This window comes from Mesoplodon densirostris, chromosome 1 (genome assembly GCF_025265405.1).
Source record: "Mesoplodon densirostris isolate mMesDen1 chromosome 1, mMesDen1 primary haplotype, whole genome shotgun sequence".
In the NCBI taxonomy this organism is placed as follows: Eukaryota; Metazoa; Chordata; class Mammalia; order Artiodactyla; family Ziphiidae; genus Mesoplodon; species Mesoplodon densirostris.
In genome coordinates, this window is record NC_082661.1 from 167002745 (window position 1) to 167022471 (window position 19727).

The following is a 19727-nucleotide window of genomic DNA, read 5'->3' on the forward strand; positions in this document are numbered from 1 at the left end:
CATAGTACAATGGTTTGTGGACCTCCAAAGCTTATCCTTACCCACCAAAATCTTGTTCTTTGGTATTTAATTTTTTTATATTAGAGAAAATTTTCTCTTTAGGGATAATAATGAAGAAAAGGTTGAGAAACACTGATATAAAATGACAGATCAACTGTCCATCATAGCAAGTGGTGGAAAACTGTAGATGGTGTGGATTCAAGGCATGTTTGTGGAAAACAAACACAGTCCAGAGAGAACCATTAGATATTTTAGCTTAGGGAGGGTTTGATGGTGTTCTGTATATAAGCATTGCCTTGTTTCATTAATTTCTTTAATCACTAAAATAATTCTACTTTACTTTCAGTTAAATTAAAAATTAGCCTGTGCCAAAGGGACTTGTAATGAAACTTCAAATAATTTTTAAATGCTCATTTCCTCAAGGTCTGACTTTAATAATGTTTGGAGTTGTTCCAATAAGATCAGCAGAGCTTAACTAACACAAGACAGAAACAACCAGAGACAGATATCTTCCTAAAAACACTCATGTTGTGGACAGTCAGGATTGATTCTAGCAGAACTTATATTCAATTCTTCAGACACAAACTGTTTACCTCTTTCTAATGAAAGATTTTTTTTTTTTACTGATTCTAACTGAAATTCATGTTGGCAGCAAAGAGAACTCTCATGCTAGCACTCTTGGATTTTTTGAACAACTTCTCTTGTGAGTCTTCTCTCATTTGAACAGAAAGGAGACTGAAGGTCTTAAAGCCCAAAAGATCTCTTAGGCTGTTGCTAAAATAATCCCCTGAGCACAATCATTTGACCTCAAAGTTAATAGTAATACCTGTGATCCAAATCTATGTAAAAACTTCTGTGAGAGTCAAGACTTTTCATCAAAAGACTGCATCCTCTTAAATTTCCTCATCTTTTCTCTCTGTAGAGCAGTGGTTAAAGGTACGGTTGTGAAGTCAGATTACCTAGATTCAAATCTTGGCTTTGCTATTTAATATATGAATTTAAACAAATTTCTTTACTCTTTCTTTACCTCAGTTCCCTCACCTGTAAAATGGTAAAATGATAGTACTTCCTGTTTTGCTACAACACACGTATCAATATGTGGCTGGTGAGTAAGGGAATGATGGCAGTATAACATGAAAATTGTGTTCATTTCTATGCAATTTTTCTCTAAAAAAGGGAAGCCAGAACAGCAGAAGTAGAATTATAACCTTCAGCAGGAAAGGACAAAGTCTTCCGCAGGCCTGAGCCCTTATAACTGTATTTCAAGAGAATGGAAAATGAATTATTGCACGGGGGGCCCCCTCTCCAGAGAGGCACACCCCCAGCCTTGCACATCTCTTAGCTTCTGCACTTCCTCTTGTGCCCACCTGAACAGCAGCCCCAGTGGTGCTGTGCACCACTTCCATCTGCATTATTTTAGTATTTACACTTTATTATTTTTGTACATTTTTTTTTTTTTTTTTTTTTTTTTTTTGCGGTATGCGGGCCTCTCACTGTTGTGGCCTCCCCCGTTGTGGAGCACAGGCTCCGGACGCGCAGGCTCCGGACGCGCAGGCTCAGCGGCCATGGCTCACGGGCCCAGCCACTCCGCGGCATATGGGATCCTCCCAGACCGGGGCACGAACTCGTATCCCCTGCATCGGCAGGCGGACTCTCAACCACTTGCGCCACCAGGGAGGCCCTATTTTTGTACATTTTTAATAACTCATGCAGGAGCAGCCTGCCTGAGTTGTCCAATTCATCTCCCAATTATTGTTTCTGTTAGCACTTTAGTTACAAAAGTGCTATTTTTCCTATAAGCTCTTATTTTTTTATTTTTTATTTTTTGTGGTACGTGGGGCATGAACCCGCGTCCCCTGCATCGGCAGGCGGACTCCCAACCACTGCGCCACAAGGGAAGCCCCAAAAGCTCTTATTTTTAATGCATGATTTTGCAGAATGCAAGTTTTTTTCCAGGAAAAAATGCATTTATCATTTACAGCCAAAATGCTGGCATCTACCACCCAAGGTAGCTAACAGTATCAGATGACAATCTATGTAAAGAGTTTGGAACAATGTATGGCACATAGTAAGCAATCATTAAATGCTAGTAGTCATTGTTATAATTAACTTTGGTTATGTTCTACCCAGACAAATTTTTAGGTTCTTCTCTCCCCTGTTTCTGAGATCTGGAATAATATGCCCTTCTCCTCTATCTTACAAGTTCTAAATCTAAAATCCAAATCTTTTAAACAACCCAATTATTAATCCAGAATCAGTCATATCTTATATCACGTTTTCAGCATCTGCATCTCGTCTCAATATCAGATGCCTGGAAACAAAAACTCAATGAATCCTTATCATAAAACTTGAGACGTGCTTAACTATATGTCTAGAAACTAAAAGAAATTAAAAATAAAACACGATTTCAAAATAATAAAATAAATAAGCAGGCCCTAAAGACTGTGAGACAAATAAGATAAAAAATCCATAATCTCATTTTCCTTTTAGTTTCTTTTTATGTAGTTTGTGTGGAAACTTGAATTTATAAGAACAGGAAATGCTTATCATTCTCTTAATCAATAAATGGGAGGGTCAGGAAAGGATTATGAGGACAGTTTCAAAGGGAAGGAGGATAACATTGAATAGAAACTGCAAATTTTGAAGGTCAAACTTAACTTTGTAAGTATAATGATCACTTAAAATTATTTTTCAAGTTTAATATGTACCATCATGCATAGTGTAGTCCCTACATGCTGAAGACTCAATAATTGCTTAATGCTATTAATGAAATGGAAAAACTATGTATACTTTTACTTACTTTATAAATTAAACTGTCCACCAAAAGGTCATGTTGTATCACATTAGTCTTAAGCTGCTCATAATACAAGATATCCTAGATTTAAAAGTTAAACAAACAAAAATATTAAAAGTCAATCACATTTTAAAGTCAGCCTCAAATAAATAATGCCTTTAATAAATAATGATCATTAATAGTATTATAAACACTAAGAGGATAAGGACTTTTTTTTTTAATTTGTTTATTTTTGGCTGCTTTGGGTCTTTGTTGCTGTGTGCCATCTTTCTCTAGTTGCGGCCATCAGGAGCTACTCTTTGTTGTGGTGCATGGGCTTCTCATTGCGGTGGCTTCATGGGCTTCTCATTGTGGTGGCTTCTTTTGTTGTGGAGCATGAGCTCTAGGCGCATGGGCTTCAGTAGTTGTGGCTCGCAGGCTCTAGAGCACAGACTCAGTAGTTGTGGTGCACGGGCTCAGTTGCTCTGCAGCATGTGGGATCTTCCCGGACCAGGGCTTGAGCCTGTGTCCTCTGCATTGGCAGGTCGATTCCTAACCACTGTCCCACCAGGGAAGTTCCCAGGACTTTTTTTTATTCACTACTACAGTCTCCATGCCTGGCCAATAGTAGATGATCAATAAATATACCTAATCCCATCCCTTAGGATAAAATCTGGTACCTGGTGGGTATTTAATCAATGTTTGCTAAATTGATTAACTGTAATTTAATAGCAAATGCAGGACTTCCCTGGTGGTGCAGTGGTTAAGAATCCGCCTGCCAATGCAGGGGACATGGGTTCGAGCCCTGGTCCGGGAAGATCCCACATGCTGCGGAGCAACTGAGCCCACGTGCCACAACTACTGAAGCCTGAGTGCCTAGAGCCTGTGCTCCGCAACAAGAGAAGCCACTGCAATGAGAAGACCGTGCAGCACAACGAAGAGTAGCCCCCGCTCAATGCAACTAGAGAAAGCCCGCATGCAGCAACGAAGACCCAACACAGCCCAAAATAAATAAATTTATTTTAAAAAAAAAAAGAAAAATATAGTAAATGCAGTATTTATTAAGTAACTACTAGGTGTCAGGAACTGTTTTACACATGAGTTCATCTATTTAATCCCATACCAACAAAATAAAACTGTTCAACAATGATTATTATTCCCATTTACATTTGAGAAATTGAGGCCCAGAGAAAGAAGTAACTTGCTGTCCAAGGCCACAAAGGTAGTAAGATTTGATCCCGGGAAAGCCCCAAAACCTATATTAAAAACCCAGAATGACTACACTATACTGCCTTTCTAATATCTAAATTATAAAATAAAAAAGTTTAAACATACTAAATCAGCCCTGGTAGTAAAAGTAATCATAGAGCATATGAAAAAAATCAGGTTTTTTTTATTAGACGAAAAATCCTTTATTATTCATTTTTTAGTTCAAAATATAATGATTATAACTATACAGAATCCTATGCAGTTAACCTGTACATGATTTAAGCACAGCTTGAGAAGATATATAAATTTCCAAGAGATAATGAGAAACACTCTCATCTCATCTGGCTAATGGAAAATAATAAGGGTTTAGGACTTTTAATGACATTGATCAATAGAATCAGCAGTGTACTTTTCTTTACATCTGAGTCCAGGTTTTTAAAAAAGTAAATAAAAATCAGTTATAGCACAGGGAACTCTGCTCAATAGTCTGTAATAACCTAAATGGGAAAAGAATTTGAAAAAGAATAGATACATGTATATGTATAACTGAATCACTTTGCTGTACACCTGAAACTAACACACTGATAATCAATGATACTCCAATATAAAATAAAAATTTTTAAAAATTGTAATAGCAAAAAAATCAGTTGTAAAAAAATAAGAGAATATGGTATTATATTAGAAAATCTAACTCTAAACAGTGATAAGATTTGGCTAATGTTTAATTTAATAGAGAATAAGAAATAAGAAGGAAGAGAGGAAAGATAGGAAGAAGAGAAAAGGGGAGGAAAGGAAAAAGAAGAAAAGACAGGGGATGGGAGAGAGGGAGGAGGGACATAAGACATAATCCAGTTAAGCATCAGGGTAATAGTTGGTCGGGGTGTTCATAATAAATAATAAAGGTTAAAAAAAAGGTTAAGACTAAATGGATAGTAGTTGTGTTAAAGAGAGATGGAAATATCATCTCACTACTTCAGCTGATCCCTGTGTTCCTCCAAATCCCTCCATCCATGTCTTGGGCATTTTAGCCCTGGTTTCCACCCATATCCAAATACTGCTTGGCTCCATCAGTACACCCCAGTCTACGTGATTCTTTCTGAAGACATTCCCTCAAATAAGAGTTGTGGGACAGGTCCGTCTGGGACAAAGAAGAATATCTGTTGCATGCAGCTGCCTTGGCAGGGTGGTGTCCAACCCTATGTTTCCTGAAACACTATTTCTTTGTCTTGAAAGATGCTTAATACACAGTTCTCTGATTTGAGGCAAAGTGCTCTTTGCATAAAGATAATCTGGGGATTTACTGGCTATTTTTAGTCATTTTAATTTTAATTAAAAAGCCTTACTTTGTTCTCATTCATGTTGTTTTGATTTCTTACCTAAAGCAAAATTATTTTACTATTTTATTTACCTTCTATTGTATTTATTAAATCCATCTCTCTGGCTAGAATAAAAAAAACATTTTTAAAGGCAGGAACAGCACCTAATTCAAATACCAATCCTTGACAACTGGCGAAGGGCATAGTATTATACTTTAATGTCTTCTAGGGAACACAGTGGAAAAGCTAAGATGCTTAGAGTTATGTCTCTTTTCAAAAATAAAATAAGTTTAAAATTACAAACTGATATATGACCATTAAAATAAGTGAAACAATCTAAAGCTGGATAAAGAAAAAGTTAATAATCTTTTCTTCTTCCCTGCCACCACACTGAAGAAACTAATGTTATTTGTATTGTATTTGTAACATTATTTGTAATTTGTATTCTTCCATATTTTTCTCCATGCTTATACAAATATATAATCATATTTAAGGGTTTTAGTTGTTTTTTAATGTAAAATGGAATCATTCTATACTTATTTTTCAGTTTCTAGTGTATATCATGGTCATCTCTCTATGTCTTTTTAATAACTACATACACTTTAATATTTTTAAAGCTGTGTTACATATGTATCACAACTTATTTAACCATTCCTTTATCCTATAGATGGCTACTCAGGTTGTTTCTAGTTGTTTGTCACTACAAATACTGCAATAAATATCCTCATGCACATATGCTTTTGTATCTATGGGATAAACTGGCAAAGGTAGGATTGTAGGCTGAAGGCCATATATATATATATATATATATATATATATATATATATATATACACATACATATATCTACACACACACACACACATACGCACATATATCTTTAGTTGGACTACAAATTGCCTAACTACTTTCCAAAAAAGTATCAATTCAAATTCCCACCAGCAACCCATGAGAGCACAAAGTTTACCTATATCCTCACCATTTTAACTTTTCCATGGATGAAAAATGGTTATCTTACTGTTGTATTAATTTGCACTTTCCCAAATACTAAGAAAGTTGACATTCTTTCATATGCTTACTGGTCATTTGAATTTCCACTTCAATGACTTAACATATTTTTCTATTAGATTACATTTATTTTATTAATTTGTCAGGCTCTTTATTGATAATTAGGATTAACCTTTTGTCATTTGTGTTACAAATAGTTTTTCTTCAAATTAATATGTGTTATTTGATTTTTGTTTATGGTATACATTCACAAATTTTTAAAAATTCTTTATGGCTTTGGATTTTCTTGCTTCCCTTATGCAAGGCTCTCCTACATCACATGTTTATACAAATATTTTTCTAGTTTTTTCTAAAATTGATATTTTTAATTTAAATGTTTATAACCTACATGGAATTTATTTTTATATATGGTAAGCCAAAGGTCTGAGTTTTCTTTCAGAAGGATGGTTATCAGCATCATTTATTAAATAAACCATGCATTTCAAATTGAAATAAAACTCCAACACCTCCCTATCAGAAATAGGTTCAGCAGGCAGAAAATCAGTAAGGTCGAAGTTGAACTCAACAACACCATCAATCAACTGGATATGATGGACCCCTGTACACTACTTTATCCAATAACAGTAGAATACACATGCTTCTCAAACTCACATGGAACATTCACTAAGATAGACCACATTCTGGGTCATAAAACATAGCCTTAACAAATTTAAAAGAATAGAAATCATATAATGTCTGTTCTCAGACCACAGTGGAATTAAACTAGAAATCAAGAACAAAAAGATAACAGGAAAATCCCCAAATACAGGGAGATTAAACAACATACTTCTAAATAACACATGGGTCAAAGAAGAAATCTCAAGAGAAAGTTAAAAATATTTTGAACTAAATGAAAAGGTAACTTATCAAAATTTGTGGGATGCAGTAAAAGCAGTACTTAGATGGAAATTTATAGAATTGAATGCATGCATATATTAGAAAACAAGAAAGATCTAAAAATCAATAATCTAAGTTTCCACCTTAGGAAACTAGAAAAAGAAGAACAAATTAAATTGAAAGTAAGCAGAAGAAGAGAAATGATAAGAATTAGAGCAGAAATAAATGAAATTGAAAACAGGAAATCAATAGAGAAAAATAATTGAAACAAAAAGCTAGTTCTTTGAAAAGATCAATAAAACTAATGAGACTTTAGCCAGGCTAACTAAAAAAAAAAAAGAGAAAGGACACAAATTACCCAAATCAGAAATGAAAGAGGGTACATCACTACAGATCCTATGGACATTAAAAGGAAATAAAGGTATATTATGAAAAATTCTCTGCCCACAAATTTGATAACCTAGATAAAATGGATCAATTACTTGAACAAGACAGAATTTGCTGAAACTCACACAAGAAGAAACAGACAATCGGAATAGGCCTACATCTATTAAAGTAATTGATTTAATAATTAATAACTGTCTAAAACAGACAGTACCAGGCCCAGAGGGGCTCGTTGGTGAATTCTACCAAACATTTAAGGAAGAAATTCTGCCAGTATTCTACAATCTCCTTCAGAGGACAGAAGCAGAGGGAATACTTCTTAATTCATTCTATATGAGGCCAGCATTACCCTAACACCAAAGACATTATAAAACAAGAATTTATAAACTATAACAATTACCAATAATATAATAGGATATTTCAAGAGTATTTTGTATAAGCTTTGGAAAAATAGATATTTAACAGTAATAAATTATGATTATAAAAAGCAACATTTGAAAAGCAAAATAGCCCAAATTTTTAGCATCAGAGAATATTTAAATTTTAGTATATGTATCTATTTTATATTTTATGCAGTTACACTATCTCTTTAACTAAAGAAAAAAGGAAATATACTCTCAGGAAGTCAAAGAACTCACAGAACATTCCTAACAGCTTATACTTAATTGTTCATTAAGCATTTAGATGAGCTGACCATTTCTAGACACTGTACAAGATACTGACTTTACAGATGATGAAGAAGAAAAAAATCCCTGTCTTCAGGTACTCAATCTAGAAAGGGAGGCAGCCAAATAAAGTAAGAAGTATGGTATATGTTTCTCTGTCTTTAGGTCTTTCCTCCTGCACTGGTTATGGTGGGAGAAAAATGAAGGAAGTATGTAAGAGGAGCAGTGAAGGAGTTGGGAGAAGACAAGGTAGAGGAGATGTCAGGAAGGCTTCTCAGAAAAGGTGATGGAATAAACTGCAGATGAAAGAAAAGTAGAATATTCAAGAAGACAAAAGTCTGACAAGATCTTTTTTTTTTTTTTTTTCAGGGAGAAAACAGCATAGTGGGAAGAGAGACAATTCAGCATCTCTTGGATGACCACAAATATATTGAGGTAAAGGGGCTTCCCTGGTGGCGCAGTGGTTGAGAGTCTGCCTGCCGATGCAGGGGACGTGGGTTCGTGCCCCAGTCTGGGAAGATCCCACATGCCACTGAGTGGCTGGGCCCGTGAGCCATGGCCGCTGAGCCTGAGCGTCTGGAGCCTGTGCTCCGCAACGGGAGAGGCCACTACAGTGAGAGGCCCGCGTACCGCCCAAAAAAAAAAAAAAAAAAAAAAAAAAAAAAAAAATATATATATATATATATATATATATATATATATATAGAGAGAGAGAGAGAGAGAGAGAGAGAGAGAGGTAAAGATTATACCTTTTCTTTTAGGTACCATGAGTCTGATACACTTTCAGACCATGTATTAGAGTTCTGCAGGAAACTGGAAATAAAAGTTTTAGGCTTAAGACAAAGTTTGGTTGAAAACAGAGTTGAAGCCATTATGGAAAAGGTGACTGTGGATGAGACAGTCCAGGGAATATGTGCAGGGTGAAAAGAGGATCAAAATTGAATTCTGAGAAATACAAGCACTTGAGGTCTAGCAGGCGAACCCAAATGCAGACTTAAAAAAAAAGAAAGAAAAAGAGGGAAAGAAGAACTAAGAAAACAGGATGAACTAAATTAAAGACCAAGACTATTTCAAGGGCAGAATAGATAATAGTATCAAATGCAGTAGATGTAAAGACTAAAATGTATCCACTGTTCCTTGGTAACTTTAGCTAGGACAGTTATAGTTATGTAGTGGGGTGTATGCCAGACTATGGTAGACTGAGTGATTAATGGGATTAAGGAAGTAGGAGCATCTAGCATAGACTTTTCTTGCACAAGGTTTAGATGTAAAAGTAGAGGCAAGAAGAGGTGCTGATGCAAGTAAGTTTACAGGTTTGGTGGAAGGAATTTGAATGAGTTCCTTCTGATGACTTCTGTTTTCTATGGTTAGGAGAAGGTGAGATCTTTTGCTAAGACTGAAAATAAGTGGCTGAGGAGAGTGAAGGACAGAAACAGGCACTGGGAAGACTAGGTGAGCTGACCAGAAAGATCTAGGATGGTCAGGCATTATTGCAGACCTTTAGGTCAGGTTGTGGAGAACCTTATTGTGAAATCACTAAAGGAAATCTTAAATGTTAATACTCATCTTGGCTATCTTATCAGTAAGCAAGAACCTAGAGCAAAGTATAAGACAATTTTCTACTTTTAATTAGCAAACTGAAATTAAGCAGAAAATTTAAATATGAATGTTTACTAAATATGGATATTTTGATCCAGAGATCTAGAGAGTTGTAGAAAAGAAAATATATAAAAGCAATTCTTTTAAACTTATCACATATTTTCTTAAAAAGAGAAAAAAATCAAAGTTAAATAATGTTCTAGTAAAAGTACTAAATAAATTAACTGCTAGGAACTTAAAGCATTAAATCCCAAGTCTTTCTATTGAGGTAAGATTTAAAAAATAGCTTTATGAGTGTGAAATTTGAAATATTCCATTTATCTCTCTAACTCCTCAACTATGATGCATTTGTATGTATAGCTTATTTTAAGTGACTGAAAAGTAATTAAACAAAAAGTTCTGATAAAGTATTCTTCAAGTATTCTCCCTCTCTCTGTCTCTCGCTCTCTCCCCCTCCCCCCTCTAATGTACCACCTACAACAATTATTTTGGAAGCGCTACAGTTTGTACAGGTCACACTTTTACAGTGAAAATAAGTGTAAGTGAAAGAAAATGTTTTATTCAATAAAATCAAAATTGCCTTCTGATAATATTAATTTCTATTTACAGATTTGCCATTTTGAATATAGAAAATCAAGATAACTATTAACTCCCGAATTCAAGTGTAAAAACTGCCTTTGAACTTTATACAATCATTATCTGGGATTACTACTTCTATTCTACAACTACACTTCTGGAAAAATTCTAAATCTATTTTTGAAATGGTAGTAGTCAGTTCCTCTGCAGAGACAGGACTTGCTAACTTAGCTCCTGATCAGTGAAGTTGGTAGGTCATCTACACAGTTAGGTCAGGACAAGAATTACTACCTCTTCTACAAGAGTTGATACACTCACAAAAAATGCCCAGCGTACACTCAAAACTGTTTTGTAAACTGTTACTTTTAAAGTGTCACCTCAAAACATCAGTAGTATCATTTGGTTTAAAACTGCTCTAAAATAAATCACAAGGTTTATTCTTTCAAAAAGGAAGCAAGTGATTTTTGATAGTGCTGTTCAGAGAGGGAGATTTAAAACACTCACACACACACACACACACACACACACACACACACACACACACAAGCATGCATATATAATTTGCAAAGGTTACAGGTGTAGTTTTTATAATATATGTTAATAATGTTTGATTTTCTTAAAAACTGCATTATTATAAATTATAATTAATTTATAACATAATTACATGTAATATGTAATTACTATTGCTACCATCAATAGTGACCTGTTATATCAGGTACTGTGTTAATAAAAGACTCACACAGATTTCATTTAATTCTTTCAACCACACTGGGATATAAAAATTATTACCTATATCTAAGTATGGGTAAGTTGCAGTTTGAAGAAACTTAACTCACTCAGTGACTTATTTCAAATAAGTTGAGGGAGCTAGCAGTTGAAACTAGGTCATATGATTCTAAACAAAACCCATGTTTTTAACTGCTAGGTTAGGGAACTATTAGTTTGCTATTTATTAAAATCTTTAAATAGTTGACTTATAGGATCAGTGGGCTTCAGCAAAAAAAAAAAAAATTTCTCCAAAATATTTAAAAAAGAATCAATGTCTTACACTTGTTTCTTTATTGAATCTATTACCTGTCTGTTGGTGATTTCTCTTCATATTCATTTTATTTCCTAAAATAAGATGTTCTTATACTTAGAAAAATAACATTCCCACATAATCTGTCAATTTTTAAGCCCATAAAAATCGTGCATATTTTGAAAGTAACTGTAGGGACAAAGTAGTCATTTACATATATCGAGCTGTCCATATTTATTTCTCCCTCTTATAACTCCCAGTTCTACCACACATCTTCACTGATCTGAATTGGTGGACTCCACTTCTTAACATTTTACTTACTGTTCTGTTGTATGTATAGGTTCACACTATCCAACTAATTATTAATAACAAAAACATCTATGTTAAGCACACAGTGATTAAATTATATGTTAATCTTATCTTAGAACTCTACAGTGAATTTGAAAATTAAAAAGAATAAATATTAGACTAAGAAAAAAATATTTCTACTTTGAATGCAAGTCTTTGAAAAACAAATATCAAATCTGGCCCATCCTTTTTCTTCTTACCTCAGGTTGGCTGGAAATATTCAAAATGAGAGCCCATAATTCAGCTCTCAGTGCTGTGGGACTTCCTTGTCTGATATACTGTTGAGCAGCAGCACTATCTTGTTCTGATAGAACTGTCAAAAGTATTTTAAAATCTCATTAGAAAACTCATAATGTAAGAAATAACATTGAAATCTTTAAAAATCTTTTGGGAAGCTAACATTTCATCTTTATGTCTAACATAATTGCATCATATCTTGACAATCTTCTTTTACTCTCAGATTTTTGATGTGGCCTTATTTACAGCCCTGTAAATTTCAAGCCATAAGCTCCTCCACCTCCTACCCCACCAGGTGAAAGTTTTTAATGTAGGTACCTTGATTTCACTGTGCTTTAACTATAGCTCCATGGATGTGAAACTTGTGATGCATACATAGAATAATTTTTGGATTTCATGATCACATGAAGTCATAGCTACAGAAACCCTAAATTTCTTATGCATATTCTACTAAGTCATGCATGTTCTAGTATTTGGAAGTGGTATGCTATTTGAAATGTTATGACTGAGAATTCTAAAGAATGTAGATATCCATTCTATTAGATGACTTTTTAGCTATCTGCCAAAATCAAAAGAAAAGAGGGATTTTTAAAGAAGTAAAAACAAGAAAGATCTGATAAGCTTTTAAAAAGGCCAAAAATTATTCATAAGCAGTCAAGTTCACAAAATTAACATATTATCCTTTTGTTTTCATCTTTATGTTAATGAAAATACTAGCTATTAAGTCTGGAAATTAAGCCCCCCTCCAAAACAAACAAACAGAACCAAAAAAATAAAAACAAAAGAAGAAATACTAGACAACTGCTGATATTTGTCAAACAGTTTTGTTTTCTTATATTTTCTTCTTAAAAGAAAAAGAAAAAAAATCTTACACTAAATGAAAATGAAACAAAGGGACCACATGATAACTTGCAATTGTGTTTAATGAAAATATCAAATCATAAAAATGCAGTCTTCTAAATAAATAGGATTCTGAAAAATTGAACTAGGGAGTTTAGAACATGATAATATAATTGTCATAGAAGATTTATTCTGACACAAAGACTTACCTGCACTTCATATTTCAAAGACAAAACAGGATTTATAAAAATAAGGAAAAGAATCTTAAAAAGATGGGGAAAATTTATTCTCTAGAACGCTAACAGCTGCTTCAGTTATTAAGTCCTATCATGGTGAACAGTCGCTGGGAAGTGTGACAGTTATTATTTTCTCCTGATGCAGGAGCATATTCCTATTAACACTAATGAGAAGGGTGTGGGCACATCAAAGAGAGAACCTGGCTCTTTGATTTTAAAATGAAATTCTACTGTTGAATGGATTAAGCTAATATCCTTGAGAAATGCGTGCCTGCATTTATCATTTCCTTTTTAGTGAACGATCTGTGTACTTCTTTATCTGACATTTATTGATAAAGCCAAATTGATGCATTTCCCCTCTTTATAAAGATTCCCATTGTTTTATCTACATTGTTAAATTTTATTCCTTTTTAGGTCTTTAGCTTCTTGGAGATTAAATTTCAGTTGAGGGTATACGATACAGACATTTACTTGAGACTACCTCATTTTCAGAAATTAAAATAAGTATAATCAAAAGCTTACCTTTTTGCCCAATACGTACATGCTCATTTTCAAAAAGCTCTAAAAATTATAAAATAAATAAAATTATTAGACACAAATATAATCAGCCACATTTAGAACAATATTATGTAAATTTTTTCTGGTGTTGATGCTTTTAATTATTTTCAAAGCTGAATGGCTCTCCAGGAAACTATAAGAATATTTATCTTTATATGTGGAAAAATCTTTTTTCTAAGTTATTTCAAGTTTGTAGAAATGAAAAGGAGGTATATTTAATCAGAAGAAAAGATTGATAAACTAATTTTCTTTGTTAAAATAATACAGAATATCTTCTCACAACACAAATGTTTGTCCATTCATCTTTGACTTTTTTTTCCCTAAAAACAAAACAAAACAAAACTTATTGTTTTGTTTTGTTTTGCCTTAATACTATTCAGGAAATCCCACTATACAAATGCCATTTAAAAAGATTGTATGGGAGGGCTTCCCTGGTGGTGCAGTGGTTGAGAGTCCGCCTGCCGATGCAGGGGACACGGGTTCGTGCCCCGGTCTGGGAGGGTCCCACATGCCGTGGAGCGGCTGCGCCCTTGAGCCATGGCTGCTGAGCCTGCACGTCCGGAGCCTGTGCTCCGCAACGGGAGAGGCCACAACAGTGAGAGGCCCACGTACAGGAAAAAAAAAAAAAAAAAAAAAGATTGTATGGGAGAAACAAAGATTTGTTTTTAAAGTACCAATCATAATGGGAATAACCTCCTAAACTAGATCATATTAAAACCAAGAAACATCTGTTCATCAAAAGATACCACTGAGAGTGAAAAGGTAAGTCACAGAGTGGAAGACTGTATTTGCAATACATATATCCAGCAAAGGACTTGTACTTAGAACATGTAAAGCACTCCCGGTAAGTCAATTTAAAAAAGACAACTATCTGACACAAATAGGCAGAAGCTGTGAACAGGTTCTTTACAAAAGAGGTAATCCAATGGACCAATAAACATATGAAAAGATGCCCAACCACATCAGTCACCAAAGAAATGCAATTAAAACCATTATGAAATACACACCCATCACAATGGCTAAAGTGAAAAAGACTGACAATTCTAAATGCAAAGGAAATGGAGCAAATGAGCTTCTCATACAAAGGTGGTAGGAGTGTAAATCAGTACAGCCATCTTGGAAAACTGTTTGGCAACATCTACTAACACTGAATATATGCACGCCCTATGATAGCAGCACATCGCTCTCAGGTGCGCATCTTAATGTATACCTATGAGCACCAGGAGACTTACACAAGAATATGCACCGAAGCACTATTGATAATAGTCAGCCCCCTATGTCGGTGGATTCAACCAACCACGGATTGAAAACATTTGAAAAAAAATTCCAGAAAGTTCCAAAAAGCAAAACTTGAATTTGCTGTGTGCCAAGCACTACACTGAATCTGTGTGAATGAACTGATGTGCTGGCATACCCTGCCGTAGTCTCCCGCCATTTCATGGATCCTCAGTCTCCAGCACTTGTGTTTGAGGATTATTCACCTTGTGTCTCATTTATTTGTCACTTATATGTGTGCACCCTTTGTTTCTGTGAAAAAATGGCTCCTAAAGAGCAATTAAGTGGTCAAAATAATCCCTCAAAAGCTATGCAAAGCAATTATACTCCAATAAAGATGTTAATAATAATAATAATAATAATAATTTTTAAAAAAGCTAAACAATCCCTCAAAGGCTGAGAGGGAGCGTTAAGTGCTATCTTTCAACAAGAAAATTAAAATCTTAGATCTTTTGAAAAGTGGCATATTTCTTGCCAAGGTGGGCCATAAGGTCAGCAAGAACAAATTGAGCACTTGCAAAATAAAGCAGAAAGAAGCTGAAATTTGTGGAAGTGTTTGTGATGTCCCTACAACAGCAAAAATGGTCTCTCATTCATGACAAAATGCTTGCAAAGGCGTCAAGTATGTGGCTGGAAGACATGTCACAGAAGCATAACCCTGTTCATGGCAAAATGATGTGTGAAAAAGCACTTAGCCTCTGTGAATACTACTGTGATGGGGTTGAGGAGAATGAAGGAGTTTAAGGCTCATAAGGCATGGCTGGCTAACTATGTAAAGTGCTACAGCCTCAAGAACTTAGAGATCATGGGAGAATCAGCATTGGCTGATGCCAAGGCAGCTTCAGCGTTCTCAGAAGAGCTCAAAAAACTTATAGAAGAGAAAGGCTACCTTCCAGAGCAAATCTTCAATTGTGATGAAATGGGCTTGTTCTGGAAGGAGAGGTCCAATCGTACTTATATCCATAAGAGTGCAAAGTAGGCCCCAGGGTTCAGGGGTTCAGGGTTTCCCTAAGGAAAGATCACCTTAGGCTGGTGCTGTGTGGCAATGCAACAGGTCACGTGATCAAGCCAGGCCTCATCTACTGAGCAAGCAATCCCCAGGCCCTTAAGAACAAAAACAAAAATTGCCTGCCTATGTTCTAGCAATACAAGAAGGCTTGGGCAATGGCCATTTTGTTCTTGGAGAGGTTCCATCACTGCTTCATTCCTGAAGTAAAGGGATGAAGAGAAGGGGCTGCCATTCAAGGTCCTCCTCATAACTGACAACACTCTCTGCTTCACTGGCGAGAATGTGGACATGATGTTCCTGTCTCCTGCAGCAGCGTACTGAGGTGAATTAACACCTACCTCGCCTTCAGGAGGTTTCGTGCTGCCCCTGATGCTAACCCTGACTGAGCAGCATTATCGATTTACGAAAGAGCTTCACAACTGCAGGTGCAGTTTTGCTTCCTGCAGAGGCTGTAGTTGCCTTAAGGCCTGAGACCGCCGATGCATGCTGGAGGCAGTTCTGGAGTGAGGTGATCAATGATTTCAGGGGCTTCTCCACTACTGATGCAGAAGTCAGTAGAATTTTGAATGTTGCAAGGGGAGTTTGGTGGGGAAGGCTTCTCTGACATGATCGAAGACAATGTTGAGGAACACACAGAAAAGCGTAGAGAAACCCTTACCAACAAGGAACTTGAAGATTTGCTGAAATCCTCTAAAGATGATGGTGATGGTGATGATCATGATGCAGAAGATTTAGAGGAGGCAGAGCCATCAATCTGGACACTTGAAAAATTTGCAGCAGTTTTTCAAGTATGATTAGAGAGAGAACATACATGTGTGTGGAAGTGGGGATGGGAGTAGCAGGAGGGGGAGGGACAGTGTGAGGGGGCAAGAGATGAGACCTGAACAGTAAAAATAGTGGTTACCCTTGACACAGGGGATAAAGATTGAAAGATGGTAGGAAGGGGCTTCAGTTTATTGATCTGGGTGGTAATTTAATTAGGTGTGTCCAATTCATGCAAATTTATTGAGCCATTCTCTTAGAATTTTGCCAACAAAATGACTTACATTTGTCTAATGAGTTTTCAAAATTATTTTAAAAACCCTCAAATAAAAAGACAAAAATCTAAATAGTAACCAAGGAGAGGCAAAAAGCATGTTAGTTGTCAGATATTAAAAAGTTACTAGATTGATTTGGAAATGGCAAGATAAACCTTAACCTCACTCTCATCTTCATTTAGTATATGCCATATGGGAGAAATACTAACCAGGAGGCACTTGTGTAGAGTCATCTATACCAAGTTGCCCTGCAGTTAAGCCAAGTTCCACAAAGAATTCTTTCTGAAAAATAAAACACAGAATTACCATGCATCTCAGACTTTGCTACACATTATTTTAAAAAATCACCTTCACCTAAACATCAACTTAAATGAAAATCACAACGTAAAATAAATCTTTGCTTCATTCAAATATCTAAAGAAGAAAAGAATATTATTGAACTTATAAATAGTAATGCTTTAGTCCAAAATTTTCCCTTTTTAGGTAACAAACTAATCAGTAAAAGTAAGGAATAATTATTCTGAGGAAAGAATAATAAAATTTAAATCTCTCCTGAAACATACATACACACACAGCATATGTAGCACTTAGCAATTTTATTTTCTAAATTCATTGTCTAAAATTACCAATATAATTCTGTATCTGTGCTTTCTATGGTACTGTACTTCACTTAGCTCTTAATCAAATAAACACTGTAAATATCCAAAACAACCTAAATTAATTTTTAAGTAAAATTAGACTATCAAGTACTCTGCTAAAATAAGAATAAATTAGATTTATTCTCCAGACTTCCTCTACTTATCTAGTAATGTCTAAGGAAAGTAATCATGTTTGTCCGTTGTTTTATAAATATATAAAAAACAACCCCATAGTATTCACATTATTTTTATTCCCTAAGTAATTAAATATTTATATTAATATTTGCCTCAGTGTTTTGTTACTATTCTAATTGCTAAAACCAAACTTCCTTCTCCCTTAAAAAATGGAATTAGTTTTAATCCTTCATAATTATCTATGATTATTTAAGTTAGTGATTTATTTGTGTCCCTCATAAGTTATTCAGCCTAACACACACACATTTCATTTCTGTATCAATTTTAAATAACTGCCATTATATTTCAATTTTTAACTAAACTAATTTTAATCTATACTTTTAAAAAGCACTGCAACTTATGTTACCAATTTTTAATGACTCAAGTGGTAAAAATTCACTGCTTTGGATATTTTTTACTCTATGTCAGTAGACCTGGGCCCTAATCTCAGATTTCCTTCTCTATGAACATTTATTACCTTTTTTCAACCTCTATCAAAGCATAAAATCACACTATATTGAAATTATCTTTTTACTGTCCATCTCCTCATTAGCCTGAAGCTCTTGGAAGACAGAGACTATCTCTTACACACATTTGCACCTCCTGTTCTTAGCACAGTGCTAAGTGACACATAACATTGGGGAGTCAGTAAAGAGTGAACCACATTACTGAGTTCCAGTTCCCACCTGCTATCTCTACAACACTGAATTAGTGAACAGGAATTAGTCAGCAACTTCTCTTTAGAGTTAATAAATTTCAGTTTCAAGAAATTCCTTTTTGACAAGAAAGGGGTAGGGGGTTAAGAGATACAGATTATTACATATAAAATAAATAAGCTACAAGAATATATTGTATGACACAGGGGATATAGCCAATATTTTATTTTATTTTATTTATTTTTTAATAAATCTTTATTGGAGTATAACTGCTTCACAATACTGTGTTAGTTTCTGTTGCACAACAAAGCGAATCAGCCATATGCATACACATGTCCCCATATCCTCTCCCTCTTGAGCCTCCCTCCCATCCTCCTTATCCCACCCCTCTAGGTCATCACAAAGCATGGAGCCAATCTCCTTGTGCCATGCTGCTGCTTCCCACCAGCCAACTATTTTACATTCAGTAGTGTATATATGGAGATGCTATTCTCACTTTGCCCAGCTTCCCCCTCCCATCCCATGTCCTCAAGTCCATTCCCTATGTCTACCTCTTTATTCCTGTCCTGCAACTAGGTTCATCAGTACCATTTTTTTGGGTAGATTCCATATATATGCGTTAGCATTCAGTATTTCTTTTTCTCTGTCTTACTTAACTCTGTATGACAGACTCTAGGTCCATCTACCTCACTACAAATAATCAACTTAGTTTCTTTTTATGGCTGAGTAATATTCCATTGCCGATATGTGCCACACCTTCTTTATCCATTCATCTGTTGAGGGACATTTAGGTTGGTTCCATGTCCTGACTACTGTAAATAGTGCTGCAATGAACACTGTGCTACATGACTCTTTTTGAATTACAGTTTTCTCAGGGTATATGCCCAGTAGTGGGATTGCTGGGTCATATGGTAGTCCTATTTTTAGTTTTTCAAGGAAACTTCATACTGTTTTCCATAGTGGTTGTCTCAATTTACATTCCCACCAACAGTGCAGGAGGGCTCCCTTTTCACCACACCCTTTCCAGCATTTGTTGTTTCTAGATTTTTTGATAATGGTCATTCTGACCAGTATGATACCTCATTGCAGTTTTGATTTGCATTTCTCTAATAATTAGTGATGTTGAGCATCTTTTCATGTGCCTCTCGGCCATCTGTATGTCTTCCTTGGTGAAATGTCTGTTTAGGTCTTCCTCCCATTTTTTTTTTTTTTTTGCTGTACGCGGGCCTCTCACTGTTGTGGCTTCTCCCGTTGCGGAGCACAGGCTCTGGACGCGCAGGCTCCGCGGCCATGGCT

General features: G+C 35.3%; 1 protein-coding gene across 3 annotated transcripts in view; it reads right to left on the reverse strand.

Annotated features, from left to right (window-relative positions):
* TBC1D19 (TBC1 domain family member 19) overlaps window positions 1-19727 on the reverse strand; it is a 165450-nt gene that overhangs the window by 55445 nt on the left and 90278 nt on the right. For 2 of the 3 annotated variants that reach the window (XM_060091580.1, XM_060091591.1), the window contains 4 exons: window positions 17173-17245; window positions 13607-13645; window positions 11972-12084; window positions 2801-2875 (listed from right to left, as the gene is read on the reverse strand). In XM_060091580.1, the coding sequence (XP_059947563.1) occupies window positions 2801-2875; window positions 11972-12084; window positions 13607-13645; window positions 17173-17245 (300 nt within the window). The remainder of the gene's footprint in view (window positions 1-2800; window positions 2876-11971; window positions 12085-13606; window positions 13646-17172; window positions 17246-19727) is intronic. The other variant, XM_060091586.1, reaches the window with a different exon arrangement.